This window comes from Rhipicephalus sanguineus, chromosome 7 (assembly GCF_013339695.2).
Source record: "Rhipicephalus sanguineus isolate Rsan-2018 chromosome 7, BIME_Rsan_1.4, whole genome shotgun sequence".
Taxonomy (NCBI): Eukaryota; Metazoa; Arthropoda; class Arachnida; order Ixodida; family Ixodidae; genus Rhipicephalus; species Rhipicephalus sanguineus.
The window spans coordinates 25,058,053-25,085,738 of record NC_051182.1 but is presented as its reverse complement, the minus strand read 5'-3'; the positions used below and the strand labels follow the sequence as shown (position 1 = coordinate 25,085,738).

Below are 27,686 nucleotides of genomic sequence, written 5' to 3'. Positions count from 1 at the left end.
ATGGAGACGTCCAGGCACCGCTCGTCGCACGGCATGGAAGCATACGTCACTGTGTCACGCCTGTCCTCATTGGCTGCCAGTGACAGCCCCCTATTTACATGAGCACGCTTCTGCCTGGCGCTTGCTCGCCGCGGGCAGATGCTCTCAGAGCGGCACGAGAGGCTCACGCGCTGCATTGACAAGCGGCGTCTCGTCCGTGCGCTCTACTGCTCCCTCTTGTGTGATAGTCGTAGCGCCGCCGGCAAGCGTACGCGATCGGTCTTGCGGAGTTACCCTGTTCGGCCCGCAATCCCGCGATTGTCGCGCTGTGCTGAATCTTGGGTTGAAAAACTGAAGCGTTCCGTATGCCATTCTAATAATTTCGTATGTTTCCTTACGGAATCCATATGTTTGCCGTATATTTTCTAAATATTTCCGTAAGAACCTTACGGAAACATACACAATTATTTGTACGACATACGGAAGGTTTCATTAGGTTTTGGCCACCTGCCTTGAGTGCCTTTCCGCTCAGTGTCGGAGAGTCAGCGAACCCGGCCGTAGCGTCTTTGCGCGCGACGGCGGTGAAGCAACGTCGTGTCCCTTGCCGGTCGCGCTCGTAGGGTAAGCCTCGTGTAAGCTTATGTCCACAAACACGAGGAGAGAGGCAAAACCACCTAGACGCTACTTTCTTCCATGTCACACGGCTTGCCCCACTGGGCATCTGCCCGAGAAGAGTTTGTCGCTGATTATGCGGAACAAGGCATGCGCCATCGGATGTGTCGCACTATTGTACGCGTAGGTAATAAAAAAACGGGCGAACCCCGTCTCTCTTGGAGTGGTCGGTTGGTAGTGAGCATCTGGCCAAGTGTGCGTCTCAAGCGGTCAGTTAATACCATACATTGGAGGATGATACGTGTGATGACGCAGGGCACGTACTTTCGAGTTGCGTCTTGCACTCTGTCTGCGAGAATTGCACTTGCGAGTAAGTGCGAGGTTAACACACAATCAGGGAATTATTTGACACTGCGAATCTATCTTTAATATGACTGGCCATCCACCTCAACTTGCTCTACGAAAGTTCTGAATTGAATGAGCACCTGCTGTGTGCAACACATCAGCAACTTCAACAGGCGCATTTTAGAAGTCAATAAGCTGAGTTCCGTTAAGTTCATGATTATGTTTTCCTATACCAGCACAGTGAAAATGTCACAAGAAGAAAGAGGACATCAAACAGCTCTCCCATTATCGAACGTCTTAATAGCTTCCTTCAAGGCCCACATCCAACAGAAAGTTCTTATGTCGGAAAGGCCTCTTACTAAATGAAAAAGAAGAACAAATTCTTCGGTAAAGTACAAGTGCCTTTTACTTATCTGCGTAATTTGCCTTGTACGTACAGTTCATTTCTCTCAACTCTAACAAAGAACTTATATCTGCAAATTTCGCTATGTATCATCACTTGCCCTATCATATTCAATTCAATCACCACCCGTTAACTGATCTGTAATGACAGTCGTGAGCTTGTATTGAACTAATCTCCGACGTAGGTCTGAGCCGTTCGGGCAGCACCACTGAAATGAAGACAACGGCAGCCACGTTGACAACGGCAACGGCAGCAACGGCACCGGCAGCAACGGCACCGGCAGCAACGGCAGCAACGGCGGCAACGGCAGCAACGGCGGCACCGGCAGCAACGGCGGCAACGGCGGCACCGGCGGCACCGGCAGCAACGGCGGCACCGGCGGCACCGGCAGCAACGGCGGCACCGGCAGCAACGGCGGCACCGGCAGCAACGGCAGCAACGGCGGCAATGGCGGCAACGGCAGCAACGGCAACGGCGTCTTCGTTCAAGCCAGTGTCTCATGTCATTTTTGACGCGGACGGCCTTCTGTTAGGTAAGTGAGGACGAGAATGATGATTTAAACTATCACAGATTTGGCAATGTTTCAGCCAAACATCCAATTTTATGCTGTCGGGTGTCTGTCAAAATGGCAATTTCCATGGTTACCGCAATAAGGCGAGTTGTCAGAAGAGGCCACTCTTATAAGCGCAATGAACTAGATAGGAACCGATGACGTCACCTGTGTGCGCGCATGTGAATGCAGGGATTTCGCTATAAATTATGGCCCTTGCTCACACATTTTAGCTACACACTGCCATGAAGAGTCGCAGATTCGTGAAACAGAGAGCTGTGATGTGCAGTGTCGCTGTGCGACATTTGCATGCAAGGTACATGGACAGCCGTCAGCATACTTAACACGAATGCCCAGCAGCGTGGTTTGAAACGGTTTGATTCACGCGAGCGCTGCTTAGCTTTGGGTTCTATTGTCGACTTGTTACCAATACATGCCGGTATACTATCCAAACAGGTGTTAAGCTCGGCAACAGCGCCCAGCACTTCGAGGCTGGCACCTGTCCAACCAATCCAGGCCACGCTGCGGAGCGTTCGTGTTAAGCGTGCTGACAGCTGAATGCGCGAGCTGAATCTACTGAACAGTGTCCTCAAGCTTGGTGCGCACTTCGCAGCACCACATGTGCACTTGCTTCTTGTTCTTCGCTACCTCCTTAGTGTTTCTTTTCGTCGCACTTGCGCATTTTGGTTACGTTAGGCGGCAAGAGCTCTCACAGTGATATCAATTATCAAAAATAGCCACGCTGACACACGAATAACGCTGTCATTGTTGTCCTACATTCACGCACCACTCTTGGCGCCCTTTGAAGACTCGGAGAAGTTGTACACGACTGCTGCTCAGACTATGGCCTCGCGCTACGGCAAAAAGTACACCTGGGAACTGAACAAGCGGATGATGGGAGCGTCCGCAGCCGACGCGGCGCGCATGATGGTCGAGACCCTCGGTCTGCCCCTGACACCGGAGGAGTACATGAAGGCGGTGCGTCCCATTTACGAGAAGATATTCCCCGACGCCCAGCTTATGCCCGGTGAGCACGGATGCACGCTGTTGTTCTGCGATACTTTATACATTAAGTGTAGTTATTAGAGATTGAAGGTAAAGATGGTATGAAGCAGATTGAGACATACTGTGTAAAAAAAGATGGGTAAGAAAGAGGCATGGATAGCCCACCCGTAGGCACGCCAGCCCTGTTTATTGCGGAATGTAAATGATAGGGAGGATCAACCTTTGCTACAAATAAACGAAATAAAGGGATCCCATTTTTTGTTAGAAACAGTCATATAAAGGCATCCATTTATTTATTTAAATACTCTCAATGCCATTTGCGGCGCTACCGATACGAGTGGTTACAAGTTATAGATGGCAGTCTTGAATGATGCATGATCAGGGTTGCTGGCGATGGAGGCGGGAAGGTGGTCCCATTCGGATGAAGTCTTCGGCACGTAGGAGTAGAAGTAAATGTTGGTATGGCAGAATGCGAGATGAAACGTAAGAAGGTGGTGAGAACAATGTGCGTTTTATTTCAGGATTCATGAAAAACATTTTGTGGAAGAGACATAGGCGGGCCTGCTTTCTCCTGTTAGAAAGGGTAGGAAGGTCTAGAGAAGTTTTAATTGATGAGATACTAGCAGTACGGGAGTTGTTGCGACAATGAAACGAGCTGAGCGATTTTGGATGGCTTCTAGTGCATTAACAAGTAAACAAGAATGAGATCTCAGATTAATGAGGCTTACTCGAGTTTAGATCTGCCTAGTGTTTTATAAAGAAGAAGTTTTAATGAAACAGGTGCTAATGAAAAGTTACGGCGCAAGAAGCCGAGAGTGCGGTTAGCATTGTTAATCACATAACTGATATGACTATTCCGTGTTACATTGTTATCTATGTGAACACCTAGATATTTGTAAGTATTGACAGATGACAACTGAAAATTAGTAATTGAATAAACAGGGCTAGTGCAGTCAGTACTTCCTCGAGAGATCCTCATTACTTTACATTTGTTGATATTCAGTTTCATTGACCAGAGTGAGCACCAAGATGTAATGTTGTCAAGATCAGATTGAAGTAGTGATGAATCATGAGGGTTAGTTATGATGCGGTAGATGACACAATCGTCGGCAAATAGCCTGATTGTTGATGTAATGCTGGATGGAAGGTCATAATTATACATTAGAAAGAGTAAGGGTCCAAGGACAGAACCTTGCGGCACCCCAGATGTTACCGAACAATTGCGTTCCGTAACATCTAATGAAGCCACTTAGAAGATCGGGAAACGCTTTTAATTGAACTGTAACACTTTCTGGGCTCGATTATTCGTTGGATTCGTATATTCTGTAAGGTGTTAGTATTTACTTAAATAGTGGCAGCGCAAGAGAGCATTAGAGTGAAAGAGCACCAACGAAAAATGTGTCCCAGCTTTCACGTGGTTTAGATGTCATGGGAAGACACAGGGTTGAACCCTGAGAAGAGTTATCATTGGTGTCTCACACCTCAACGTTCACCCCTCCTCAAGGCATTTTTTTCTGCAGACGGCACATGTAATCTTCGTTCTCGTGGCGTCAGGGCACTCATAGCACCCACCATTGTGCAAATAACACAATAGAGAGTTTGAGAATTGGGGACTCAAAACGCTGGGCACCCAAGCTGCGTTGGGCAGCCTGCTCTTGCGTTCGGATGATCAGCAGAGTTTGAGAATTGGGCCAACGCAGGCTGCGTTGGGTCAAGCGCACGGAGCGCCACGCGTGACGAAATTTAAAATCATGCGAGACGCGGGCCACACTGCGCCATGGCCCGCGCTGCGCCTGTGTTATAGTGTACTAGAATATTCTCCTAGTGGCGCGTCCACGAGGGAGGGACAATACATAGAGTTTCCTAAAATTAACTAGAGGGGACTCTGGCGCTGCGATCGTTCAGCTACCATGGGAATGATGGGTAGTACACAAATTTGCCTAGTCTTCGTGCTTGCGGCTTCAAACGTACCTGTGGCTTTGTTTATTGCTATGTTTTGGTTTTCTTTCGGATAAAAGAATGGATCGTTGTGAACTTCGTGACCAGATTTGAATCGCTGAGCCTACAGAAGTTAAAGTGGCGAAGTGAAACTGCTGACTTTTGCTGCACTTCGTTTTGCGACAAAGCGAATGCAGCCGACGCGCAGCCAAACGGAGCCGAAAGAACGAAGTTTAGACAAATTTGTGTACTACCCATCATTCCCCATGCTGGCTGAAGCGTCATGCGTTGCAGCTCCCACAGACACTAGCGCCAGAGTTCCCTCTAGTAAGTATTGTAGGAAACTCTATGGGACAATAGGCCAGTTGAAGCAAACGCCAGTAGACGCCACTGGTGGCGTTGCTGCGCCTTTTTCTATAGGGTGCCTTGATGTGCGTTTTGTTGCGGGCGCACGCATCGAGGCACACTATTTTTCTAGTCGCCGAGCCGGTTCGGGCTGGTTTGGGCCGGTTCGGACGCGCTTTGCGACTGCTTACTTCGTTCGTCTGCAGTGCGACGCTATACTTTCAACGTGGTAGCACTTGTGAAAAAAAAAAAACGGTGGAGGACTTGTTTTTGTTTTCTTTTTTTTCTCGGACGCTTCTATGTACGATGCTAAAAAGAAAAAGAGGGTCTCGTTGTACGCCGTGAAATGGTGTTAGGAAACGCCGGAATAATTTTGTTTAGATGCGGTTCTGTAACCCATAACAAAGTACAAAAAAAATCACAGCATATCCACGGAGTGAATGATGATGAGTGGGCGAAGCTGCGGAGGTTCATCGGTAAACCGTGAATCTTCCGTGAATTCTGCCCAACCGACGTGAGATCGGGCGCGTTTATACTAAAGGTTCGATGAGTTATGACGACTCATCGTCTACTAGAAAAAGGCGCAGCGGCGGCACCTGGTGGCGTCTACACAAAAGGGCACGCGCGCTCCTTCCCGGTCGCGTCACTAGGAAATTGTTCTAGTACACTATAGTCTGTGTCTTCTCGCTGGTGACCCAAGACGCCTTGGGGCCCCACGCTAGTTTTGAATTTTCGCGTCTCGGGTCAACGCGAGCGCAAGAGCTCAAGATTGGCTTGGGTTCTGCGCATGCGCCCAGGCGGCTCGCAAGCTTCTTGGGTCCCCAAGCTCCTTGGGGCCCCAATTCTCAAACTCTCTAATGATCTTTTTTGACCTTAGGCACATTGCTCGAAGCATTGCCGTTCATAGAGAATCGAATATTTATTAAAATTAAGGTCCTTCTCTGCGGCCCTGAAACACCGCACCGAATCTAACCGATTTGTACAGTAGTCAGCAATTGGAAAGAGAATACCGAAATTTTGTTTTAGCAACGATTGCACGCGAAGTGCCGATGCGAATCTGACGCATTTATCTACGACAGGCACTACCTGTCAGCTTGAACATGTGTGGTGGACACATTCCTCTTTCCTTCTCTGCGTGCTTCTTTCTTTGTATTTTAGGTGCAGAGCACCTAATGCACTCGGGCTGTCGGCGTCTCCTGTCGTCGTAACCCGTCACGGTGTTTCTTGTCGTCGTGCTAAAACAAGGGGCAAATAAGACGGCGCGTTCGCTCAGGAAAAGCTCGCGAGAACGCGCGCTCGCCCGCAAGAGACAACGCCACGCGCGCTTCTCAGTTAAGGTGGCGCGCTGGCTCAGGAAAAAGCTCAGTTTCTGGGATGGGCGCCGGACGCTGTCCGCGACGCTGTCTGTAGTAATGAGAGGACGCTGTGCTCTCAATGGTATTGATGTGTCCTTATGGGAAACACCGGTGCTTCGCACCTCCCCTGGGGAGCTGCTTTAGGGGCGAAGCTCCTTATAGCGGCACCCGTTCGTCCCTCGTAGCGTAGTATGTAACCAGTCTTACGCTTTCACCTGCAAGGTGGTGCCGGTGGGAGATTTTTCCTGTGCGTTGTTGAACAATAAAAAATTCGCAGCGTTAGCTAAAAGCCGACTTCTTCTGTCTCTCATTCCCATTAGCAGCCATTCTTTACCTCCAAGGTAGTGCCTGGTGAGATTTCTCCTGTGCGTGATTAAACAATAAAAATTTTGTTTAAAACGCCGTTGATTGATGAAATAAACCAACAAAAGACGCCAGATGTTTTGTAAAAGCAAAACGAAAGAACGCCAGATGTTTCTAAAGCAAAACGAAAAGACGCCAGCTGCTTAACGAAAGACGCCAGATGTTTTCTAAGCAATGGTTTTCTAAACAATGAAAAGTCACAGCGTACATGTAAAATTAAAGTGCGCTGCAAGTCGTCATAACTCATCGAACCTTTAGTATAAACGCGCCCGATCTCACGTCGGTGATGATGTACTGGGCAGAATTCACGGAAGATACACGGTTTACCGATGAACCTCCGCAGCTTCGCCCACTCATCATCATTCACTCCGTGGATATGCTGTGATTTTTTAAAATCTTTTTTCTCTTTCCCCCCTTTCTTTCTCAAGATTTCGCTTTTTATTGCGATAGCAATTATATGGACAGTCTCGGCTGGATTTTGCCGTCGCCGTCGCCGCCGTCATGCACCGTATATATATATATGTATGTATATATATATAAAAGCCCCAGAGAAAAATAATTCAGAAAAATGCTTCCAAGGCGCGGAATCGAACCAGGGACCTCTTGCTCCGCAGCGAGTGGCGCTATCCACTACGCCACGAAACGCAGATCCTCCACGTAGCTAACGGCGAGCGTTATATACACACCCTTTACCGCTCGACGGACTCAGAGACGGCAGGCGATAATAAGCGTTTCTTCATTACCAGCGAGATGGCGTTAGGAGCCCGACGGCGCATTTAAAAGTCGTCGGCGAGCTCGCTCGCTTCTTCTTATATTTGCGCGTGGGAGAACCTTGCCCTTCCGCTGTCTGCTCGCGCGGTTTTCTCGTGGTGAGGGGAAGAGTAATGTTTCAAGCTTTCACCGTGATGTCCGCGCTCATGTTACGGCGCGTACGAATGTCACTCGAGCTCAGGGACGCCGCTAAACGAACAAACAGAAGATGAGCGCGAACTATCAAGTGTCACAGCTCGACACTTGAAGCACGCTAGTTTCCTTCACTGCTTCGGCCGCCTTTGCAACAGGAGCGCTGTTCAAACTGAGAGTATCCATTGGCGAGCCTCACTTCGTATAGCACTAATTTCTTGCTATCGCATTCATTGCTTCGCCCTTGCGGCGAAACTGTGACTTTTTGTCTTTCTTTCTATCTCTTTCGTTCTTTCTTTCGGTCTCTCTGTACTCGTTCTCTCGCCTATCCGAGTTATTGCATCTCACGCCGGACATGTCGGGGCAGCGCAAGACCGCGCGCCGGGTGTACGTGTTTGGGGAGCGAATCAGGAGCAGAAGAGGACGAAGAGCGCGCCGGCCGAATGATTGCGTCACACGCGCTGGGCGTAGCTGTGCCAGGTGCTCCGCGTCGCGAGATGCCATATATGATAATGATGGTAATGATGGTTCATGATAATGATGGTATCTCGTCGAGGCGACACGGGGAATTTCGAGTTTAAACAGCTAAGAAAGTGAAGAGGCGTCAAAAGCAGCTTTGTGACGCCTGTTCGTCTTTTGGCACTGCTTTTCACGACCAGTCTACCTTCGTGATGCAGTGGTAACGGTTCATGATGAAACAAGCGCAATATACACGGAGACTTAGAAAGGACTTGCGCTTGTTTCATCATGAACCTTTACCAACATGTCCAACTGGCAGTCATCCTAAGTGGTAACGGTGCTGGGCTGCTGACCCGAAGGTCGCGGACTTGGTCGCATTTCGGTGGAATCAACTCGGCAGTCGCATTTCGTTGGAATCAAAGTGCTAGATCCCCGTGTGCGGTGCATTGTCACTGTATGGTAATGAACACCAGGTGGCCTAAATTTCCGGAGCTCTCCACTATGGTACGCCTCGTATTGATATCGTGGTTGTGGCACGTAAGTCCGCAGTTATTATTATAAAATATAAAACAACCAGAACAGCGTGAACATGTAAGCAGGGGTTATTAAACATTGAAATGCAAGAAAAAAGTTTCTGTATGCCACTAGGTAGCAACATTAAGTGAGTCCGACTGAAAATTGCAGTGATTAACCTGCGCGAAATAAATTTCTGTATGACAATACATGCACAATATTGTATCTAGATTACGATCGACGATGCCAAGCATGTATACTTTGAAGCTTCATATCAAAGCTTAGACTCGACGAATATTTTGTTGAACATTACTGAAGACGCAAGTTGAAGAGAAAACACCCTTCTGCATAAATCAAGCAAATATGTGCCGTTTTCACCGCAAGCTCTAACGCCTAATCAAAAGGAAAATTTTAGTAAACATAATCCGAGGTACTCCCTCTGCACTCATATTTTTATTTTCCTGAATTCTCTAAGGCATTCTGAAATTGTACAAGCGTGTTCAAGTTCGCCTGAAAATTATGTTCACGTAAGGTGTCTGCCACACGCCGAGGTGTTTTATAGTGTGTGTTGATAACGAGGGGATAACCAAAAGCAACTGGAATAGTGTTGCGCTGGGCGGAGCAAGCGTAGTATGCAATTCTGCCGATAGGCAAGCGTCCCGCAACTCCTTACGAATAAACTGAATCCGGTGGCTTCTCCCATGAAAGTTTTCTTTGGGGTGCATGATTATTTGTGTGAAATGTTTCGCGCACTGGGTATTTTTTTTCGTGATGGCCGATTGAAGTGAAGAGCGAGCGGCTGTGAAATATTGTTTATTGTTCCGGCAAAATTACTCAGCAACTCTTGCGATATTCAACACCATTTACAAGGATACTGCGATAGGAAAAACTGAAGAATATTATATCTTAAAAAAAAAGAGAAAGGAATATTGCCTCATGACAAACCTCATTCTGGACTTCTGTCAACCTCGTTAGCCAACGAATATAAAAAAATGTGCACTTTTTCTTGAAGACCGACGATGGACCGTTCCAGAAGTTATCTGGCATAGCTTGGTACAAGTTTAGCGAACTTTATCAGAAGGTTAGGGGATCAGAACGGTCGCTGAGATATTTCTGCATTGACATTTGACAAATGAGCAAAGAGATGGTCGAGTGAAAACAGGCCGTTCTTTGAAAGAACGGTGCCAAAGCGACTCAAACCTTCACTGCAAGGTTACACGTGACCAGTCATAGTGCTATGCTTATTACCCCGAAACAAAATTTTACATCCGCACACAGTTCACTTGAAGCGGCCATCACAACAAAACGCCAAGCGCGCGAAATTGATTTCATGAAAATAATCACTCCACCTATAGAAAAGCTTCCTGGGAGAATCCACCTGATCCACTGAACTCAAAAGATGTGGAACGATGCTCGTCTTTACAGAGAATCGCGTACTGCAGTGGCTCAGGCCAGCGCAGCGCTATTTGGTTACTTTTAGGTGCACCCTGGTACATGTTAACTTGAATGTCTGACTTCTGGTTTTAACACGAAAGCGTTTTAATGACGGGGTCCAGCAAGACTTTCATGACATATTTCCGTCACGAAAGTACGTCAGCGAAATGAACGCCATCAGATGGCAAATAAAAAAACTAAGAAAAAGTTCCGTTGACTAGGAGTCGAACCCTCGACCTCTAGGTCCGCGACGATGGCAGGCAGGCGTGTAGCCCACTGAGCTACCGCTAAACACATAACAAAGTGCCTCATGAACGCGCCTTTTTTCTTTCACACTTCCTGTCACAGTGCTCTTGGATGGATGGATGGATGCCATGAGCGTCCCCTTTATAACGGGGTCGTGACATGTGTTCCACCAGGCTCGAAACTAAAAAAAAACTTCGTTGCCGCCGCAATTAGCTACGGCAACGCGCTGTTGCTGCGACCATGCCATTCGGCGCGTTTCCTATAGGAGAAGTGTAATTTCATCAACGCTCTAACACACCGCGACCTCTAACACCGCTCTAACACAGCCCAAGCCTCGCGGATAGCATCCATCAATATCGAAAAAATAGCTCTTCGACGCTCGCCTGGCTGTCGCACCGGGTGCCCCGCTCGCCCTATGAGAATTAACGTTTCACTTTTTGAACAAGGACGAAAAGAACAAGGACGAAAAACGACGCGGACACAGCGCTGTGTCCGCGTCGTTTTTCGTCCTTGTTCTTTTGTGCGCTCAAAAAAATCACAGCATATCCACGGAGTGAATGATGATGAGTGGGCGAAGCTGCGGAGGTTCATCGGTAAACCGTGAATCTTCCGTGAATTCTGCCCAGTACATCATCACCGACGTGAGATAGGGCGCGTTTATACTAAAGGTTCGATGAGTTATGACGACTTGCAGCTCACTTTAATTTTACATGTACGCTGTGAATTTTCATTGTTTAGAAAACCATTGCTTTAGAAAACATCTGGCGTCTTTCGTTAAGCAGCTGGCGTCTTTTCCTCTTGCTTTAGAAACATCTGGCGTTCTTCCGTTTTGCTTTTACAAAACATCTGGCGTCTTTCGTTGGTTTATTTCATCAATCAACAGCGTTTTGAACAAAATTGTTATTGATTAATCACGCACAGGAGAAATCTCTCCAGGCACTACCTTGGAGGTAAAGAATGGCTGCTAATGGGAATGAGAGACTGAAGAAGTCGGCTTTTAGCTACCGCTGCGAATTTTTTATTGTTCAACAACGCACAGGAAAAATCTCCCACCGGCACCACCTTGGAGGTCAAAGCGTAAAACTGGTTACGGACTACGACTACGAGGGACGAACGGGTGCCGCCTTAAGGAGCTTCGCCCCTAAAAGTGAAACATGAATTACCAACATGCCCAAGCATACGCTCTTACGAGAAATAACGGCCAGGCTAGAGGGAAGACACGACGCGCGCAGCGTTTCTCTTCGCGTTTGACGAGGCTTTGAAGCAGTGCATATCGAGTATCAGTTTTCATTATGTGCTTGTTTATGGCATCTTTGCGCTTGATTCACCCCATATGCGGTGTCGACTTACATGTTAAAAACTTCAGCTACCGCAAGGGTTAAATCATGAACATGGGCGTTAGTCGTCGGTACGGAGATGTGCCACTAGGCGTCAACGTGGGCGCGTCCACAGCAAGCGGTGATATATCTGCCAAACAACAACAGACATTGTACAACCTCTCATATACCAACGCACTATAAACAATCAACTACTTCTGTGACGACACGTTTCACTTTCGTGTTATACCGATTCCTATGACGGAGGGATGAGCAGTCTCTTTATAGTGAACTACGGGTAAACAGTGAACTACGGGTAATAGTGAACTACGGGTAAACGGCACAAAGAAAGAAGGGACAGGACCAAGCGCTGACTGGCAGCAACGAGTTTAGTATTTCGCCGCCGCAGAATATATACTCTCGGAAAAACGAATTCAATGAACAAAAGTATACGATGATAGCTCTCTTACTAGTACATGCGCGAAGATTACGTTCAATGGTCTAGATAACCGTGTTCTTTTTGGAGCAGGTCTATGGAAGCCACGTTAACAGATGATTCATTGCGCGTGTGGACCACGTGGGCCTCATAGGTTTACCTGGTGCACTGGTTCTTGCGTCTTTTTAGTATTTTTTTTGGTCGAACCGTGGCGTGCACCCGCATTTCATGCAATGTAGGGCAAGGTTGCTGCCTGTTCCAGTTTTCATTATGCATGCATGCTCTCCCATCCGATCGTTTAGGCAATGGCCCGTTTGCCCAGTGTATGATTTTCCACAAGATAGTGGTATGTCATACACTACTCCGGATCGGCATTCAACAAACTGTCGCGCATGCTTTTTGGAACAAGAATTTTTTGCAGCTTCTTGCCCGTTCCATTTTTTGCACAATCCACTTAGTTTGTTCGGCGCGCTGAACACACTCTAAGAAAAGAAGGTGTCATTTGACTCTCTTTTTATACATGTAAGAGTCACATCTGTAGCACTCCCTTTAGAGAGGCAAGTTGACGCTCTTTAGGAAAGTCATGCCTTGACTCCCTTTTGGAAAGTCGTGCGTTCCACGACTCTCCTAAAGAGAGTCAACGTGCCTCTCTAAAGGGAGTGCTACACATATGACTCCCACATGTATAAAAAGAGAGTCACAATTCTTAGAGTGCACGACGGAGACCCCGACTCGAGCTGCAAGCTTTTTGAGTCGATGGGATACACACTCTAAAAACTGAAACTCCTGCAGTGAGAGTTATAGAGCTGTGTTACTCCCACAGATCTCATTATACTCTCCCTCAGGGAGCCGCTTTACTCTCTCTTGGCCAGGAGGAGTGAAAAGGCCTTTCACTCCTCCTGGCGAAAGAGAGTAAAGTGCCTGGTTCACTCCCGCATCCCACGAGAGAGTAAAAGGTTGTTTTACTCTCTTGCCATATAAAAGCTTGTTTTAGTCTTGCAACTCTCCACATATAACGAGCTGTAAAGAAAAGTTCGTGCAGTCTAATATCTTTGGCAGTAGCTCAGTCGATGAAGTGACGGCGATAGATTCCTCGTCAACTTATCGCGACGAAAACCGCTGACATGCACAAAGAATCTGCTATCATAAATGTACGCGATTATACTCACACGTACGCACACTCTGAGTCAGGTCCTAGTTATTAACTGACTAGAGGCGGCACGCCGCAGTGTACGCAATAAAATGCTGTGGTCAGAAAGCACGAGAAAAAAAAAGAAAGAAAAGGTTGGGGGGACTCAGTTTCGCCTTTAAAACGCGACAGCGATATTCGTGCACAGGCATGGTCGCGCGCGCGCACACGCACACACACGCGCGCACACACACACACACACACACACACACACACACACACACACACACACACACACACACACACACACACACACACACACACACACACACACACACACACACACACACACACACACACACACACACACACACACACACACACACACACACACACACACACACACACACACACACACACACACACACACACACACACACACACACACACACACACATACACTATCGCCTTCTCAATCGCTAGCTTGCCTGCGCTTCTCAATGGAGACGTATACACAGTGCCGCAAGGAAAGCCAAAGTGCAAACGCCCTCTCTCTCTTTGCATCTACCTCGACTTTTCGCTCACGACCAACCAACGCTGCTTTTTCGCTCAGAACCAATGACGCCGACGCCGCCGACACCGGAATTTCTGCGAGACGAGCTCTTTGACGCTATCGCGTCCAAAAAAAAAAAAAAAGATATATATAAACGCAACTTCCTTCAAGCAGCCGCTAAACGGGAGGGCTGTTACATGAGTCGCCGAAAGAAACACGATAACGCAACCTTACGACGCAGGCACGCAGGCGCGAGCGAGGAAAGACAAAATAAAACACACACACACACACACACACACACACACACACACACACACACGCGCGCGAGCGCGCGCCCCAGGAGAGGAGAAGCGTGCGTGCTCAAGTCCAAGTCTCGCCGTCGCCCGTCGCTGCCTTCGCCATTTTCTCCCGTTGCCCGGTCATCGAAGTTTCCGAATTGCTCAGCTGTGTCGGCTGTGCGTGCCCGTGTCCTGTGTGTGCGCGACTCTGATCTCAACGCTGGACGTGAACGGCATTTAGCGACGGCAGTGCAACATCGCGTACTGTGAGCGTGTTCGTGTTGGTTTCATGATGGTCTGAAGACTCAAGCGTGCTTGCACCTTCGTGTATTCGTGTTCGGCCAGCACCTGGTTAGGCACAGTCGGAAATGCGAACGGTAAGTGGTGCTTCTGTGTTCTCAGTTTCGCGTCGCTCACGTGTGTAGTGCTGCACAGTGTGTCGCGTGGAAAGTACAATAAAAAGCAGAATGGAAAAGCATTGCGCGCACATACGTGTGAAGCCTGATGCGCGTTTAAAAAGCTTTTGTGAAGGCACACGCTTCGCACGGCCAGTCAATCGAAGAGCGGGTACGCCTCAATGAAGACAATTTGTGCTATACAATTTCTTTGCTTGCCATAAAGCGTGAATGCGGCAGCGTGCTTTCAGAAAATATAAACAAGGGAGAGGCCGCGGTTATCACTCCGTCATGTGTGCATTAAGGCTAACTTTTGTTTTCAGTTGATTCAGTTATTGTAGTTGTCAGCCTCGGTTGTACGATGGTTGCGGTGCTCGGCTGCCGACCCGAAAGTCGCGGCTTCGATCTCGGCCGCGGCGGTAGCATTTCGGTGGAGGCGAAACGCTAAACGCCTGTGTACTCTGCGATGTCAGTGCACGTTAAAGAAAACAGATGGGCGAAACTTCCGGAGCCCTTCGTTGCGCCCTTCACTTTAGAAAAACGCCTATTTTCATAATTCATTTTCGGTAAAACATCCCCCTCCATCAGAATTTCGCTCCCCCCCTTCCCCTGTGGCTACGGGCCTGGCGTACGCTATTCCAAATCTCCCTAATATTAGTAAGTGGGAATACTTTTCGATAACAATTTTGCATTGCGCACTTTGTTCGTCTCTAAGACAAAAAAAGAAACAGCATACCATATATAGGGTAATAACGTCATTAGGTTGGACTAGAACGAATAAATTATGCTGCAGAGATATGATTATGGCCATATTATGTGAAAATTGTCTGCTAAGTGACAGCGTTTATGGTGAAGCACGTGCATTTTACGATATTGTCACTTAATTCGTGACAATTTTGTGACATAAGTAGTGACATCTTCAACTTTCCTGAATTTCATGTGGATATTCTCATCGAGTTGAAGATGTGCGAGCTGTGCCAGGCTTATTCAGTCACGTCAGTCTAAGTCAGCTCAGTGCAATACTGATGGCAGAGGGACAATAATTAAAAAAATGTGACTCTCATAAGACTATTATGAAGCTTTGAAGCAAGGCTAAGCAGCCATTAAACATTATCACAGTTAAAAAAAATAATGTTCAGCAAGAACAGAACACCTTTCGTCATTTCTTAGGGTTTACTTCTTTAAGTCATATGTAAGCTTCCTACCTTCATGCTTCTTGATGAATGTGAATGTTGTGTTTAGTGCAGCACCAGAAGCAGTAGACAATGGCACGCAGGTCACCAGATGACTCTATCGCAAATTCTCAAAGGATGTGCTGTTGTGCACCTACTCCTTGCTGTATCATGCTTTGTTTTGAGCTCTTTCATTAGCATGATACACGGCAAACAACTTAATTTATCAGAAACTCAAATGCTGTGTTTTTGACGAAATGGTAGGTGTGGAGTGAACGTGAAACCACAAGTATTTGCTTTCTAGTCTCGCACAGGCAGTGAAATTTGTGGTTGGCTGTAGGTTGGCTGTAGGTTATGAATGTTTGTGCAGTTGGCAACACTACACTACTGAACTTGATGTGTATATTTGTAAATGCTGCAAGACTTAAAATGGAGGAAGGAAAGAAAGAAATAGATGGGAAGACAGGCAGGTTAGCCACTTCTCAAACTGGCTTGCCATGCTGTGCAAAGGAAGAGGGTACGAGGAATAAAGGATAATACAAAAGAAACTTTACAGAAAAAGAACAAAGCAGGAAAGAAGAGTATGATGCCTCGTAAAGTCTGTCTCTAAGCTCACTTTTGCGTAAGAAGCACAGCAGCACTTTCAATGCTAACATCAAACGGGAGCAGCAATGAAAAAGCTCTGGAATCTGTTTTCCCTGAGATTAAAAAAAAAACGCTTTATCTATGCTGCCAGTTTTGTATTATGTACTGAATTAGTTCTCGGTGTTCGAGTGCATTAGGATAATAAATTTAGAGTTAAAAGATTGTTACATGCATGGACGTCTAACTGAATTTATGCCGGTTATCTGAATTAGGTATTGGTGTGCTTTACAGCTGTTTAGTGCAGCATGAAATAGTGAGTCACTGCAAAAAATCTGTACATATTTTTTTCTTTGCAGATGGTGCTCAAGATGGCACATGCAACGCTATGCAGCTGTGGACACCAGCAGCTTGATAAGAACTCTTGAAGCTCATCTGGATGCTTCACAGAACCTGGGTTGGTAGCAGTAATCTCGTTAGGAGAGAGTGATCAAATAGAATCCATTTCTGAATTGTGCAATGCATACCTGTGTTTAATGAAGCAAGTCATTGATACATTGGAAACATTGAGAGTATCACTATTTTGAGTCCAATGTGGTGGTAGCTCTTATCTCAGTCATCCGATACAGTATGCAGAATCTGCACCTGCGCTCTGTCACGCCTATAACACTATATTGAATTTACAGTGGAGTACCTCGATAATAGACACCTGTAGCATGATATTGACTGTATTGTGAGGGATTCATAGTGTTCCTGGCGAAATGGTCAGTACTTATATAACGGCAGTGCTAAGAAGACAAGGACAAGAAAGTGCACATCAAGAGCGCTTACTCACAACTGAAAGCTTTATTGCCTAAACTTGAACCTCGCCTATTACCCGCCAACTAGTTCACATTCCCGTTTTGCTTCAAACGGTCAGTATTGGGTCATTCCAAGTGAAATGTCCCAGCCCAAAATTCGACCACCAGCGATTCTATTGATAAAATTTGAGCTAGAAGGTAACTTTATGAGAGTGATTTTAGTAAAGTATTTTCGATCAGGAAAATTATCTGGTCACGTGACGGCCCTTTGAATATTCCGGCGAGAAGGAAAAGTTGGGTGGGAATATATTATGCACATTCACCGTTGAAACTGGGTACAATGGCACATTGCATATTAAACCATTCTATTCTCATTGTTCTTTCACGTGACGTCACAAATAAAACCATATATTAATTTTCCGGCTTAAATAGGCTTAGCAAAGAAGCAAGAAAACGTGCAAATTCAGACAATTTTCGTAAAACCGGCGGCAATGTTTCAGCCGCAAAAGTTTTTGAGCTATTTTACCAGTCGACGTAGTATCTGCTAAAAATATTTTCAACCTTTGTAAGCAAGCGTTTATTGAGAAAAATGCATGCAAAGTTGATAAAAAATGACTTTTTGGGGAGATTCACTCGTAAATTAAGCATTGAGGCCCTCGCGATAAAAATATGCGAGAGGGTTCTTTATATGCTCCAACGTCTTCTCTTATGATGTGGAAATTTTTATTCCTGTAAATTTTGTTTAAAGCGAAAAAATAATTTTTGATGTCCACAACCAATGACACTGGCAGGCCCTACCGATGTCTGTCTTTACAGCAGAACGCGTGCTTTCTCTCGGTGATTGTTTGGGCTTGCATGAGGACTCCGTTAGTTTTTCAAGCAAACTCTGGCAGCGTGGTTTCGCATTAGTGTATATGTATATCGAAACTCGCTTACTTTTGTGCTTCATAGTTTGCTTTTTTGGCACTAGGGGAAGTCAGGCAGACGAGCACAGCATGGGCATAAGTGTTTGGCAATGGTATTTATTGGCTGACTCTGTTTCATTTTATGCCTCACGGATGCGCGAATCACATGATTCTTTGCTCTCGGGTGTTTCATACTAGCACAGGAACAGCGTTTCATTGTTTACCAACACTTGCAAAAGGAAATTATGGCTTCAAAACGTAAATTTCTTGTCGTTCAGGCCTTTTGCTTTCTGATGTGCCATCCTCTGGTCGCATTTTCTACACCTTAATTGTTAATGTCAATGTAGGCTACCTTGTCATTCACATCGGCTTTCTCTCTTGAGGTTCATGAGTGTTGGAGAATGATGTAATCCCAACATGAAGTGCTGAAAGAGTAATCACAGTATCTGGGGTTTTACGTGCCAAAACTAAGACATGATTATGAGGCATGCCATAGTGGTGGGCTCCAGAAATTTCGACCATCTGATGTTCTTTAACATGCACTGACATCACACAGTACACGGCCTCTAGCATTTTGCCTTCATCGAAACGCGACCGCCGCGGCCGGGATTGAACCCGTGACCTTCGGGTCAGCAGCCGCTACAACCGCTGCACCACCGCCGCGGACAGTGTTGAAGGAGTAGACGGTTCGAAATGGTACAGTTATCGGGTTCCTTTGACAGAGATCACCATGGTGAATCTCTGAGCGAGCTGGGTTCTCTTTTCTTGAATTGTGAAATGTGGCACCCAAATCACTGTAACACCCTTTACATTACTTTTCGTCCAGCCATACAAATCACGTGGTGGCGGAATCTGACCACCATATGGCCTCCGTAGACTTGCTCTTACTGCCACATGTTTCAGTGGGCCGCCAACATCGTCGTATGCGCTTTTGCCATGTGAAGTGGCAAAGAAGTACTACTCTGCTGATAGGTTGTGGTCCTCCTCGTGGTAGCAAAGGTTCAAAACGTTATTTCTGTTTTAAGTGTACAGCCTTTTTTTAGGTGCGAGGAAACCAGCGAAGCTCAAAAACAAGGACGAAGAAGAAGGCACATTCAAGCACACACCATCGCCGGTGTGTGCTTGAACGTGCCGGCGATGGTGTGTGCTTGAATGTGCCTTCTTCTTCGTCCTTGTTTTTGAGCTTCGCTGGTTTCCTCGCACCTAAACATGAACCAACCGGCCCAGCTTTTCACGCTTCTGAAGTGTACAGCCCTTTAGGGGCGCGGCTTGTCGTCCATCTACTTTCTGATGCCTCATGGTCCCGCAGTGGTCAATACAGACATAGAACAAGGCTGACTATGCTCAAAACCAGTGCACATAAGCTAACAAGGTCTAAAATAATATGAACTACAGAACTAACCAAGAATCACTGACAATAATTTACCTAAAATCACGGAAAACGCTTCCGTTCGCCAGCGCCTACCAGTGACAATGGTTGTGGACATCAAAAATTATTTTTTCGCTTTAAACAAAATTTACAGGAATAAAAATTTTCCCATCATAAGAGAAGACATTAGAGCATATAAAGAACCCTCTCACATATTTTTATCGCGAGGGCCTCAATGCCTAATTTATGAGTGAATCTCCCCAAAAAGTCATTTTTTATCAACTTTGCATGCATTTTTCTCAATGAACGCTTGCTTACAAAGGTTGAAAATATTTTTAGCAGATACTACGTCGACTGGTAAAATAGCTCAAAAACTTTTGCGGCTGAAACATTGCCGCCGGTTTTACGAAAATTGTCTAAATTTGCACGTTTTCTTGCTTCTTTGCTAAGCCTATTTAAGCCGGAAAATTAATATATGGTTTTATTTGTGACGTCACGTGAAAGAACAATGACAATAGAATGGTTTAATATGCAATGTGCCATTGTACCCAGTTTCAACGGTGAATGCGCATAACATATTCACCACCCTACTTTTCCTTCTCGCCGGAATATTCAAAGGGCCGTCACGTGACCAGATAATTTTTCTGATCGAAAATACTTTACTAAAATCACTCTCATAAAGTTACCTTCTAGCTCAAATTTTATCAATAGAATCGCTGGTGGTCGAATTTTGGGCTGGGACGTTTCACTTGGAATGACCCTATTGTGATGCATTACCTTAACAATGAAGTGGCATATACATCGATATACATTGAAGCTCACTAACGCATTGTTATTATGGTGTTTAACTTTATTTTTGTGTTCGGTAGTTGCAAAACCGTTCACAAATTTGCGACACAAATGTTAGTCCTGTTGTGAGTCACAACAGGACTAACGTAGGATGGGCTGCATGCGCCTTGTGATTTAAGTTATCACTGTTAGGAAAATTTTTACATTCATTTCCACTTGATAGTTATATTAATTGCTTGTCTAGTTTGTGTTGGCTAGGGGAGATTTAAGGTAACAGCAAGCAGTAAGCAGCATATAAAATTTTCAGTATGCACGCATTTCATAGTTGGCAGAAGCAGGATGGTGCAGTGCTTACAGGCAGGTGCTATGTGCACAGCTGGTTTAGTCCGAAGTGCTGTGAGAAAGACAACATCTAGATGTTGCTTTGGCATAAACAGAGTTTCATATTTAAATGTAAATTAAAAAATCGAGGCTGTCCACGTGGCATGCCTCATAAGTACTACATATCTATATTTTGTCCCGTCTAGCCTAGGATTTTAAATAATTTATTTGGGAGAACTTGCACTAAGCTTTGAGGATAAATGAATTATTTTTATAATAGGAGTTGCCTCCACAAAACAACAAGCAACGCTGCACACTAGCTAATGTACCTTGTTCTTTTGCTAGGTGTATAAAAACATGGCAGCAAAACATGGACAAGCAATTGAGCCTCGTCTTTCTGTATTATAATGCTGCGTCTTTCTAGATATTACAAGAATGAAAGTGTGCTGCACACTCATTGCATATCTCACAAGAAAATACTTGGCAGCTTCTTAATTTGGTATTTTTCTGTTTTTTCGCAAAAGTCTGCAGTAAGAGAAGACAAGTGGGTATTTTGTATGGATGCAGAAAGCTTAATGGACTTCTTTGCTTGATATCTTTTTCAGGAAGACTGAACACTTTTGGCAAAGCAGCAACAGTTCTGGCCCACCTGTTTGTCTACAAGACGGTCTCTTCTGTGAACACTCCTGTGCCTTACAGTATACTATACTGATGATTTTGTACATCTCTCAGTATTTAGGATTGTCAGCACTTGGACTGCTGCACTGTGTTATGCACGGTGCTGAGTCCAAACTTTCCAATAACAGTGTGCATTTGAAAATTTTACATGGCTTGAAAAGATGCTGAATGTAAACTCATTTAATTTACTAAGCATGGTTCTTGACTGTTTTACAGCCGTTATTTATTCTCTGTTCAATTTTTATTCAACCTCATGGCATGTCCAGTCCTTGCTCTAATGTGCCAAGCCACCACCAGTATTGATGGGCAATTTTTAATTCAAAGCATGTTATTGCCTAACTCCGAGGTAACTTTCCTGTCACGGTATTCGCGGATTCATTTTCAATGTGGCACTTCTGCATGAGCCATAAATTGAGCTGTTGAAGGTGACGAGGAACCAATTTTCCGGTCGCATTTCATGGCACTAGCTGGCATGTAAATATTGTAACCATTGGTCTACTATTTATGCATAATAATAAGGGTGAATAGGGTTGCGAAATAGTGCCATGTTCCCAAGCTTAACTTTATAAATTTACATTATTTCTTAAAAATATGTGAATAAAGGCGACTGTGTTTACAAACCTTGGCAGATGGATCATGGTCGACACCACAGGTCTTTATACAAAACATTGAACTGCACAATCATGCGTAACATGTTTTCATACCTGAGGGCAAACTAACGCAATATATAAGAAAAATGGTACACCACCATGCCTAAGTGTTGCAAGCCTTTATTACTTATCGAGTTGCCTTCATGTGTAAGCAGACACCAAGTTCTCTGTGCATCAGGGGCATAGGCAGATAATTTCGGGGGGGGGGGGGGGGGTTCGTCTCCTTGATTTGAAGTGGGAGCCGGGCAGGCAGATGTGTTCAGTTGTCATTTTGGGCTCTGTATGCCATAGCAAAAAAAACAAAATTCGAGGGGGGGGGGGCGAGGGAGGCCCGGTGTGCCCCCCTGGCTACGCCACTGCTGTGCATGCCATCTCTTTGGATTGTACTTGCATACTGGCATTTCGAAGTGTATGTGTCTTGCTTTGTGATGAATTTTCGAACTATACTTTCATAATATTTTACTGCTGTGAATTAGTGCTCAGGTTGCATTGTGTATGTTGTTTCTTCTGTTCAATAATGAGCATAGGTTCTGTGGTAGATGAAAATGTATAATTTACATTGACATTGTGAATGTTATTGTTTTGATTCTAATAAAGTGCTACAACCAGCATTTATTGTATCATTTGAAGTTTTAAGAATTTGTAATGGCATTCAAACAAAAAAGTCCTTGTACATGTAAAAGAAATTGTTCAGGCTCTGATATATAGGTCGTGGTTCTCAGCCATGGATGTTTTGGAGACCCCTTGTGGACTGGTGGAAGTGATGAGGGACCCCTTGCAGTGAGAAGTAAGGAAGGGGGGGGTGGGGTGAGGGCTTATAAATTTGCACAGCATGCAGCGTGAAATAGGTGCCTTGCGTTTCTCCGTGGCAAAGAATGGTCAAACTAAAGTGCCACGCCAATTCAATCTCAACGGCTTGTCACTAAGTTGTGCGATCTGCCGCCACATTTCAGCTGTTTCTCGCTACGCTTTATCTTCAAATATGCAAGCCTGGAAAAGCACATGTGGTAGAAAATTGCAGTAAAAGCTTTACAGCCATCTCATGGAAAGCATAAGTCAGCTCCGCCGCAATGCATAACCGTTATGCGGTGAAGCAAAACAAAAAATAGTGGGGGCCGCTGTCATTGGACATATTGTTTCTTCAAAAAAGGCGTATTTTCTTTTTTGTTCGAAGATGCGTTTCGCGGACCCCCAGAAATGGCTTCGCTGACCCCCCCCCCCCCTCACCCCCTTCTTGAGAACCACTGCATGCTACAGATAATGCTTGCGTTACCAGATGGGTTTAACCGATGATTCTTGCAAAACATCGTGCAAATAAGCGACAGGCAGTAAACGGAAACAGATCAACTGTGATCGAGCATTGATGGGTTGATCATTTATCAATGGTCGCATAATTTGTAGATTTGGAATCAACTACAGGTACACGAGGTAGTAGGAGTGCACATTGCACCCACTTTTTTCAGTTTTTATTTATCTGCTGCACTCATGTTCGTGCTATGTGTAATCCTGAATCACGAAAAAGTCAAGTTGTGTCGTGCCGTGACAAAAATATCCTAATTAAAATGACACCTTATTTTCTGAAGAACAGCTGTTTCACTGAGGCATACAATAATGCCTTTTTTTTTTTAATAGGTACTGCACAATCTCTTCAGGAGTAGTGCCAACTACACGCGGACGTTCGCAATACAGAGGCGCAACAGTATTATCTTTTCTATTTTAAGGGAGACATGTCACTCGCGAATTAATGGACATCGTGCTTAACCTTGGTGGACGCCTTCGACATACATTTTAACGGCGGCGTGATACGGAAGAGTAAAGGTTACTTAGTAAAAGGTAGCTAGTCTCTGAGTATAAAAGCAATTAAATACTGACTATGACTAATTCAGAAGCACTGTATGTCGTGCTTCAGCGCGCGTAAGTGCTCATCACGCAAATATTCGTCTAACTGCTCAGAGGTGCCGCTGACCCTGCGTGCAGATCGCAACAGCACCTACACGCGCAATAAATGCACATGCTTGTATAGGTGCACGCTAAAATACCCTTGGAACTCTGACATCGACGTATGTAACAAAAATATGCGACATATGATGGTCTTCGAACAGCTGAGAACGCACTGCCGACACTTGCAGCTCGCGGCAAAAATAACCAAAACTGCTCCAGCAGCACACGCTCGTAGAATACACATACGTGAGTTTCGCTATCTAAAGGTACTTGTCACGCCGGTATGAGCAAATTTTTGGGCGAGCGAGACATCCACGATGTATGGTGAACACACAAAAAACACACGTTTATCATTTATCTTGCGGCACTACAAACGACGAACAGAAGTCGGAGCTGAAGGTGCTAACGGTGGCCTTCGTGAGTTCATGGCGCCGCGCTAACTATTTACTAATCTAATCCACGCGCAAACACACGCCGATGATGCAAAAAAAGAAGTAGCAAGCTCCGCCCTCTCGTTGCAAACCACTTTGTAAATATATAAGGCCGTGAAAAGTCAACGAAGCACGCGGTGGCTCTGTGGCGTAGTAGTTAGAGTGTCTGCTTTCGGTGCTTGTGGTCATGAGTTCGATTCCTGTGTCGTGTGCGATTTGTATGTGTTGTCATATGTGCATGTTTACATTGATGTCCATTTTCTAATTACCCCTAGAGATAAGCATTACAGAAGTAATTCCGTGGAACGCTGTTCGAGTGCCAAAATTTTTCTTTTTCGCAGCCGCTTTGTGTGCCGTAGCTGCCGCCACGTCAAGTTGCGCCAACTATGGAGGATAGAAACAACTAACCGACACATAATGTATGACCTTCGAGATTCCGGGATTGTCACTCGCTAAGCCTACATCGTTGATTATTTGAGTATGGCTCTCGAAAACGGTGCCGAATCGACACGAATACCTTGCTGTCGAAGCTTAAGGACGTGAACCTAAAGCAAATAAAAGCATCAGTTCGGAGATAACGAGCGACAGAGCGCGCGACGACCACTTGATAGATTCGAGGTGGGCTGCAATCGCTTTCGGCGGCGCGGCCATGTTTACCGAGCGTGCGTATGCGCAGTTCACACCCGGTATTCCGGTGCAAAGCATTTTGCGTATAGCGGTGTGCCGGACAGACTAAAATCCTCTAATGTATGCGTTTCGGTTGCGAGCGCTCTACGTGTTTTGGTTGCGTGAATGTGTGCGCGTATGAATGTGCCATTTTCTGTGCTCGATTAATTTTATTTCAAAGCTGTTTCAACGTGATAGCTTTACTCCCTCGGAGGAGTGCTTTCACTCTATCGCAGACGGAGTACTGTACTCCATGAGGAGGCGTTGAATCACTCCCTGTCTAGAGGGAGTTGTTTCACCCCGGAAAAGGGAGTGCCCAGCGGGACAAGCCAAAACTCTCACAAAGGGAGTACCCCGACGCCCTTTCTTCTAAGAGTGCACCATGCATGTACGGGATGACAGCCATATTCTTCCGTTGAATAAAGTCACGTTAGTTCACAGATTTTCGCGTCCGAATTTCTTTTAGAAGTACTTCATACAGACTTAACAGCAGAGGGTGCGGGAAATCCTGCCTTGGTCAATCTACCAGCTTGCGCAGAAAGAAATGTCACAGTTTCGCCGCAAGGGCGAAGCAATGAATGCGATAGCAAGAAGTTGGAATGCCACACGAAGAACGAGAAGCAGCTCGATAGCAACTCGAAAGAAAGGCACCCGAAAAGAACGCACAGGCATGCAAAGGGCAAGCGTGAACTAACAACTGTCGCAGTAGTTACGTCTTTGTGCTTGAGCGACGCGCCGCATGTGCCGACAATGGAGAATCAGATACTCATAGATATTCCTTTTTCTTTTTAAACTGCGGCGCGTGGAGTGACGCCCTGCGTTTCCTGCCACACGGGGGCATCTGATGCAAGTGTGCTCAGTGTTTTCTTTTTTTACTTCTACATCACGAGTGGCTACAGAAAAGGGCCACTTTCGTGCGCGCCTCAAGGGCAGTTTTAAAATTGAAAGAAAATTGGGAGCGTTGCGTGATAGAAAACACGCTCAAGCTCCTCCGAAATTTGCTTACGACTAGCAGTAAATGATGTATCTAAATAGGTCGCCGTCATCTCGCCGGCGCATGCATAGGGCATGGTTGAGTTGTCTAAGGCAGCGGGCTGGGGAGCCAGGGGTGGATGGTTCGAATGCCCGGTCGGGTGCTTCAGAATGTTTTTCTGCTTCATTTTTCTTTGTGCCTTTTTATATATATACATACACATACATATCCTGTACATGACGGCGACGGTAAAAATCAGCCGATAGCGTCCATATAATTGCTATCGCAATAAAAACTATGGATTATTTGATGTGAGTAGGATCGGTTGAGGGCATTGCGGAGCGCTGATATAGCAGTTCCTCTTTTCACGACTTTTGAATGGGCTGAAGAAAACGGCAACATGTTCTTTTTGAGCGGGGCGAGTATTTCCAGCAGAGGTGTCCGGGGTTTCCCGAGAGTTTATATTCCGCTGCGGCGACATAAAAACTCGTTGTTGTCAGTGAGCGCTTGGTCCTGTCCCTTCTTTCTTTGTCTCGTTGTAGCGCTGTTTACCCGTAGTTCAGTATGTATCAACAAGCAAGCATTAACACTCTGTATCTTTTTATACTGTTCCTCTTTGTCCCGAGGTGAGTCCTAAGTACAAGGAGTGCGAATGTAGTTTGGAAACATTGCAAAAATACCGGCTTACCGATGATTTGCAGGAGCCGAAAGACTGGTGTGTCACCTACACGCGCATGATGTCCCGATGGCGATTGCGACTGGTTCCAAGCAATCCTCGTTCGACCTGAAGATGACGCACCACCAAGACTTCCTGGCCTTGTTCCATCACACGCTCTGCGCGGACGGCGACCCTGCAGTAAAGCGGGGCAAACCGTACCCAGATATATTCCTTGTGGCCGCGTCCAAGTTCGACAAAAAACCACCACCGGAGAAGGTAACACGTACATACGTATTGGACAGAAAGAAACCCATAGGACCGTGTGTCACCTTGTTAGATCAATTCCCTCAAGTGTGGATGCCACCTGTTTATTTAGCTACCTTAAGCTCGTAACGTATTTGTTACTGCGAGAAAACGTTCATATTTAGAGGCACATGCAGGTGACCGTGGTCACATGCAAATATACCTTGTGGCCCAAACTTTTCATTCGGGCGGCATTCGGGCAGATATGCAGTGTAAATTACTCAATGACTATATTTGCATAACTGGAAAGATCGCAGCAAGCAATGTATTAAAAATGGGAAGATGCAAAGAATGATTTGCCTTAAAAACTCTCGTTTTTGGGTAAAGAGTATAGTTTACTGTTATTCCTACGTATCTGTAATGCCTATGAAGGCGCTGTGGGTGTTTGATAAATAACATAATAAAAAGCAGTATATTTCTACTGTATTTACCGTGCCAAATATTGAATTTCGGTGTCTCTGCTACTTTTCGATCATCTGGTATCTTTGTCCCAGGCCTCTCTACTGCATGATTTGATTTTGTATCCGAGCGTGAGAAGAATACGAAACGTTACTTACGGGGCATGCACACCTTCTTCGTGCAGGTACTCGTGTTCGAGGACTCGGAGAAGGGCGTCGCGGCTGCCCTCGCTGCCGGCATGCAGGTCGTCATGGTTCCCGATCCTCGCATCGAAAAAGAGAGTCGGCGTAAGGCCACCATTTGCATCTCCTCGCTGCTCGAGTTCAAGCCCGAGCTCTTTGGTCTTCCACCTTTTGACACTCCCGCACCGGATCCGAAGAAACCTGCGCAAACTTCCAGTCGTTCCTCATCAGTGCCTCGCTCCCTGTCTGTCACATCCGTTCCCAGCAAAGTGTGAATAAACATCTCAACTGTTTCATTGCGCTGTAGACG

The 27,686-nt window shown here is 45.8% G+C and overlaps 1 protein-coding gene across 1 annotated transcript; it reads left to right on the top strand.

Moving 5' to 3' along the window:
- Positions 1-27,651, top strand: LOC119399332 (pseudouridine-5'-phosphatase-like). Its single transcript, XM_037666149.2, has 5 exons — positions 1-79; positions 1,524-1,871; positions 2,698-2,916; positions 26,536-26,768; positions 27,379-27,651. Exons 1-5 carry the CDS (start codon positions 1-3, stop codon positions 27,649-27,651), a joined length of 1,152 nt encoding a protein of 383 aa, XP_037522077.2.
- Positions 27,652-27,686: the final 35 nt, after the last annotated feature.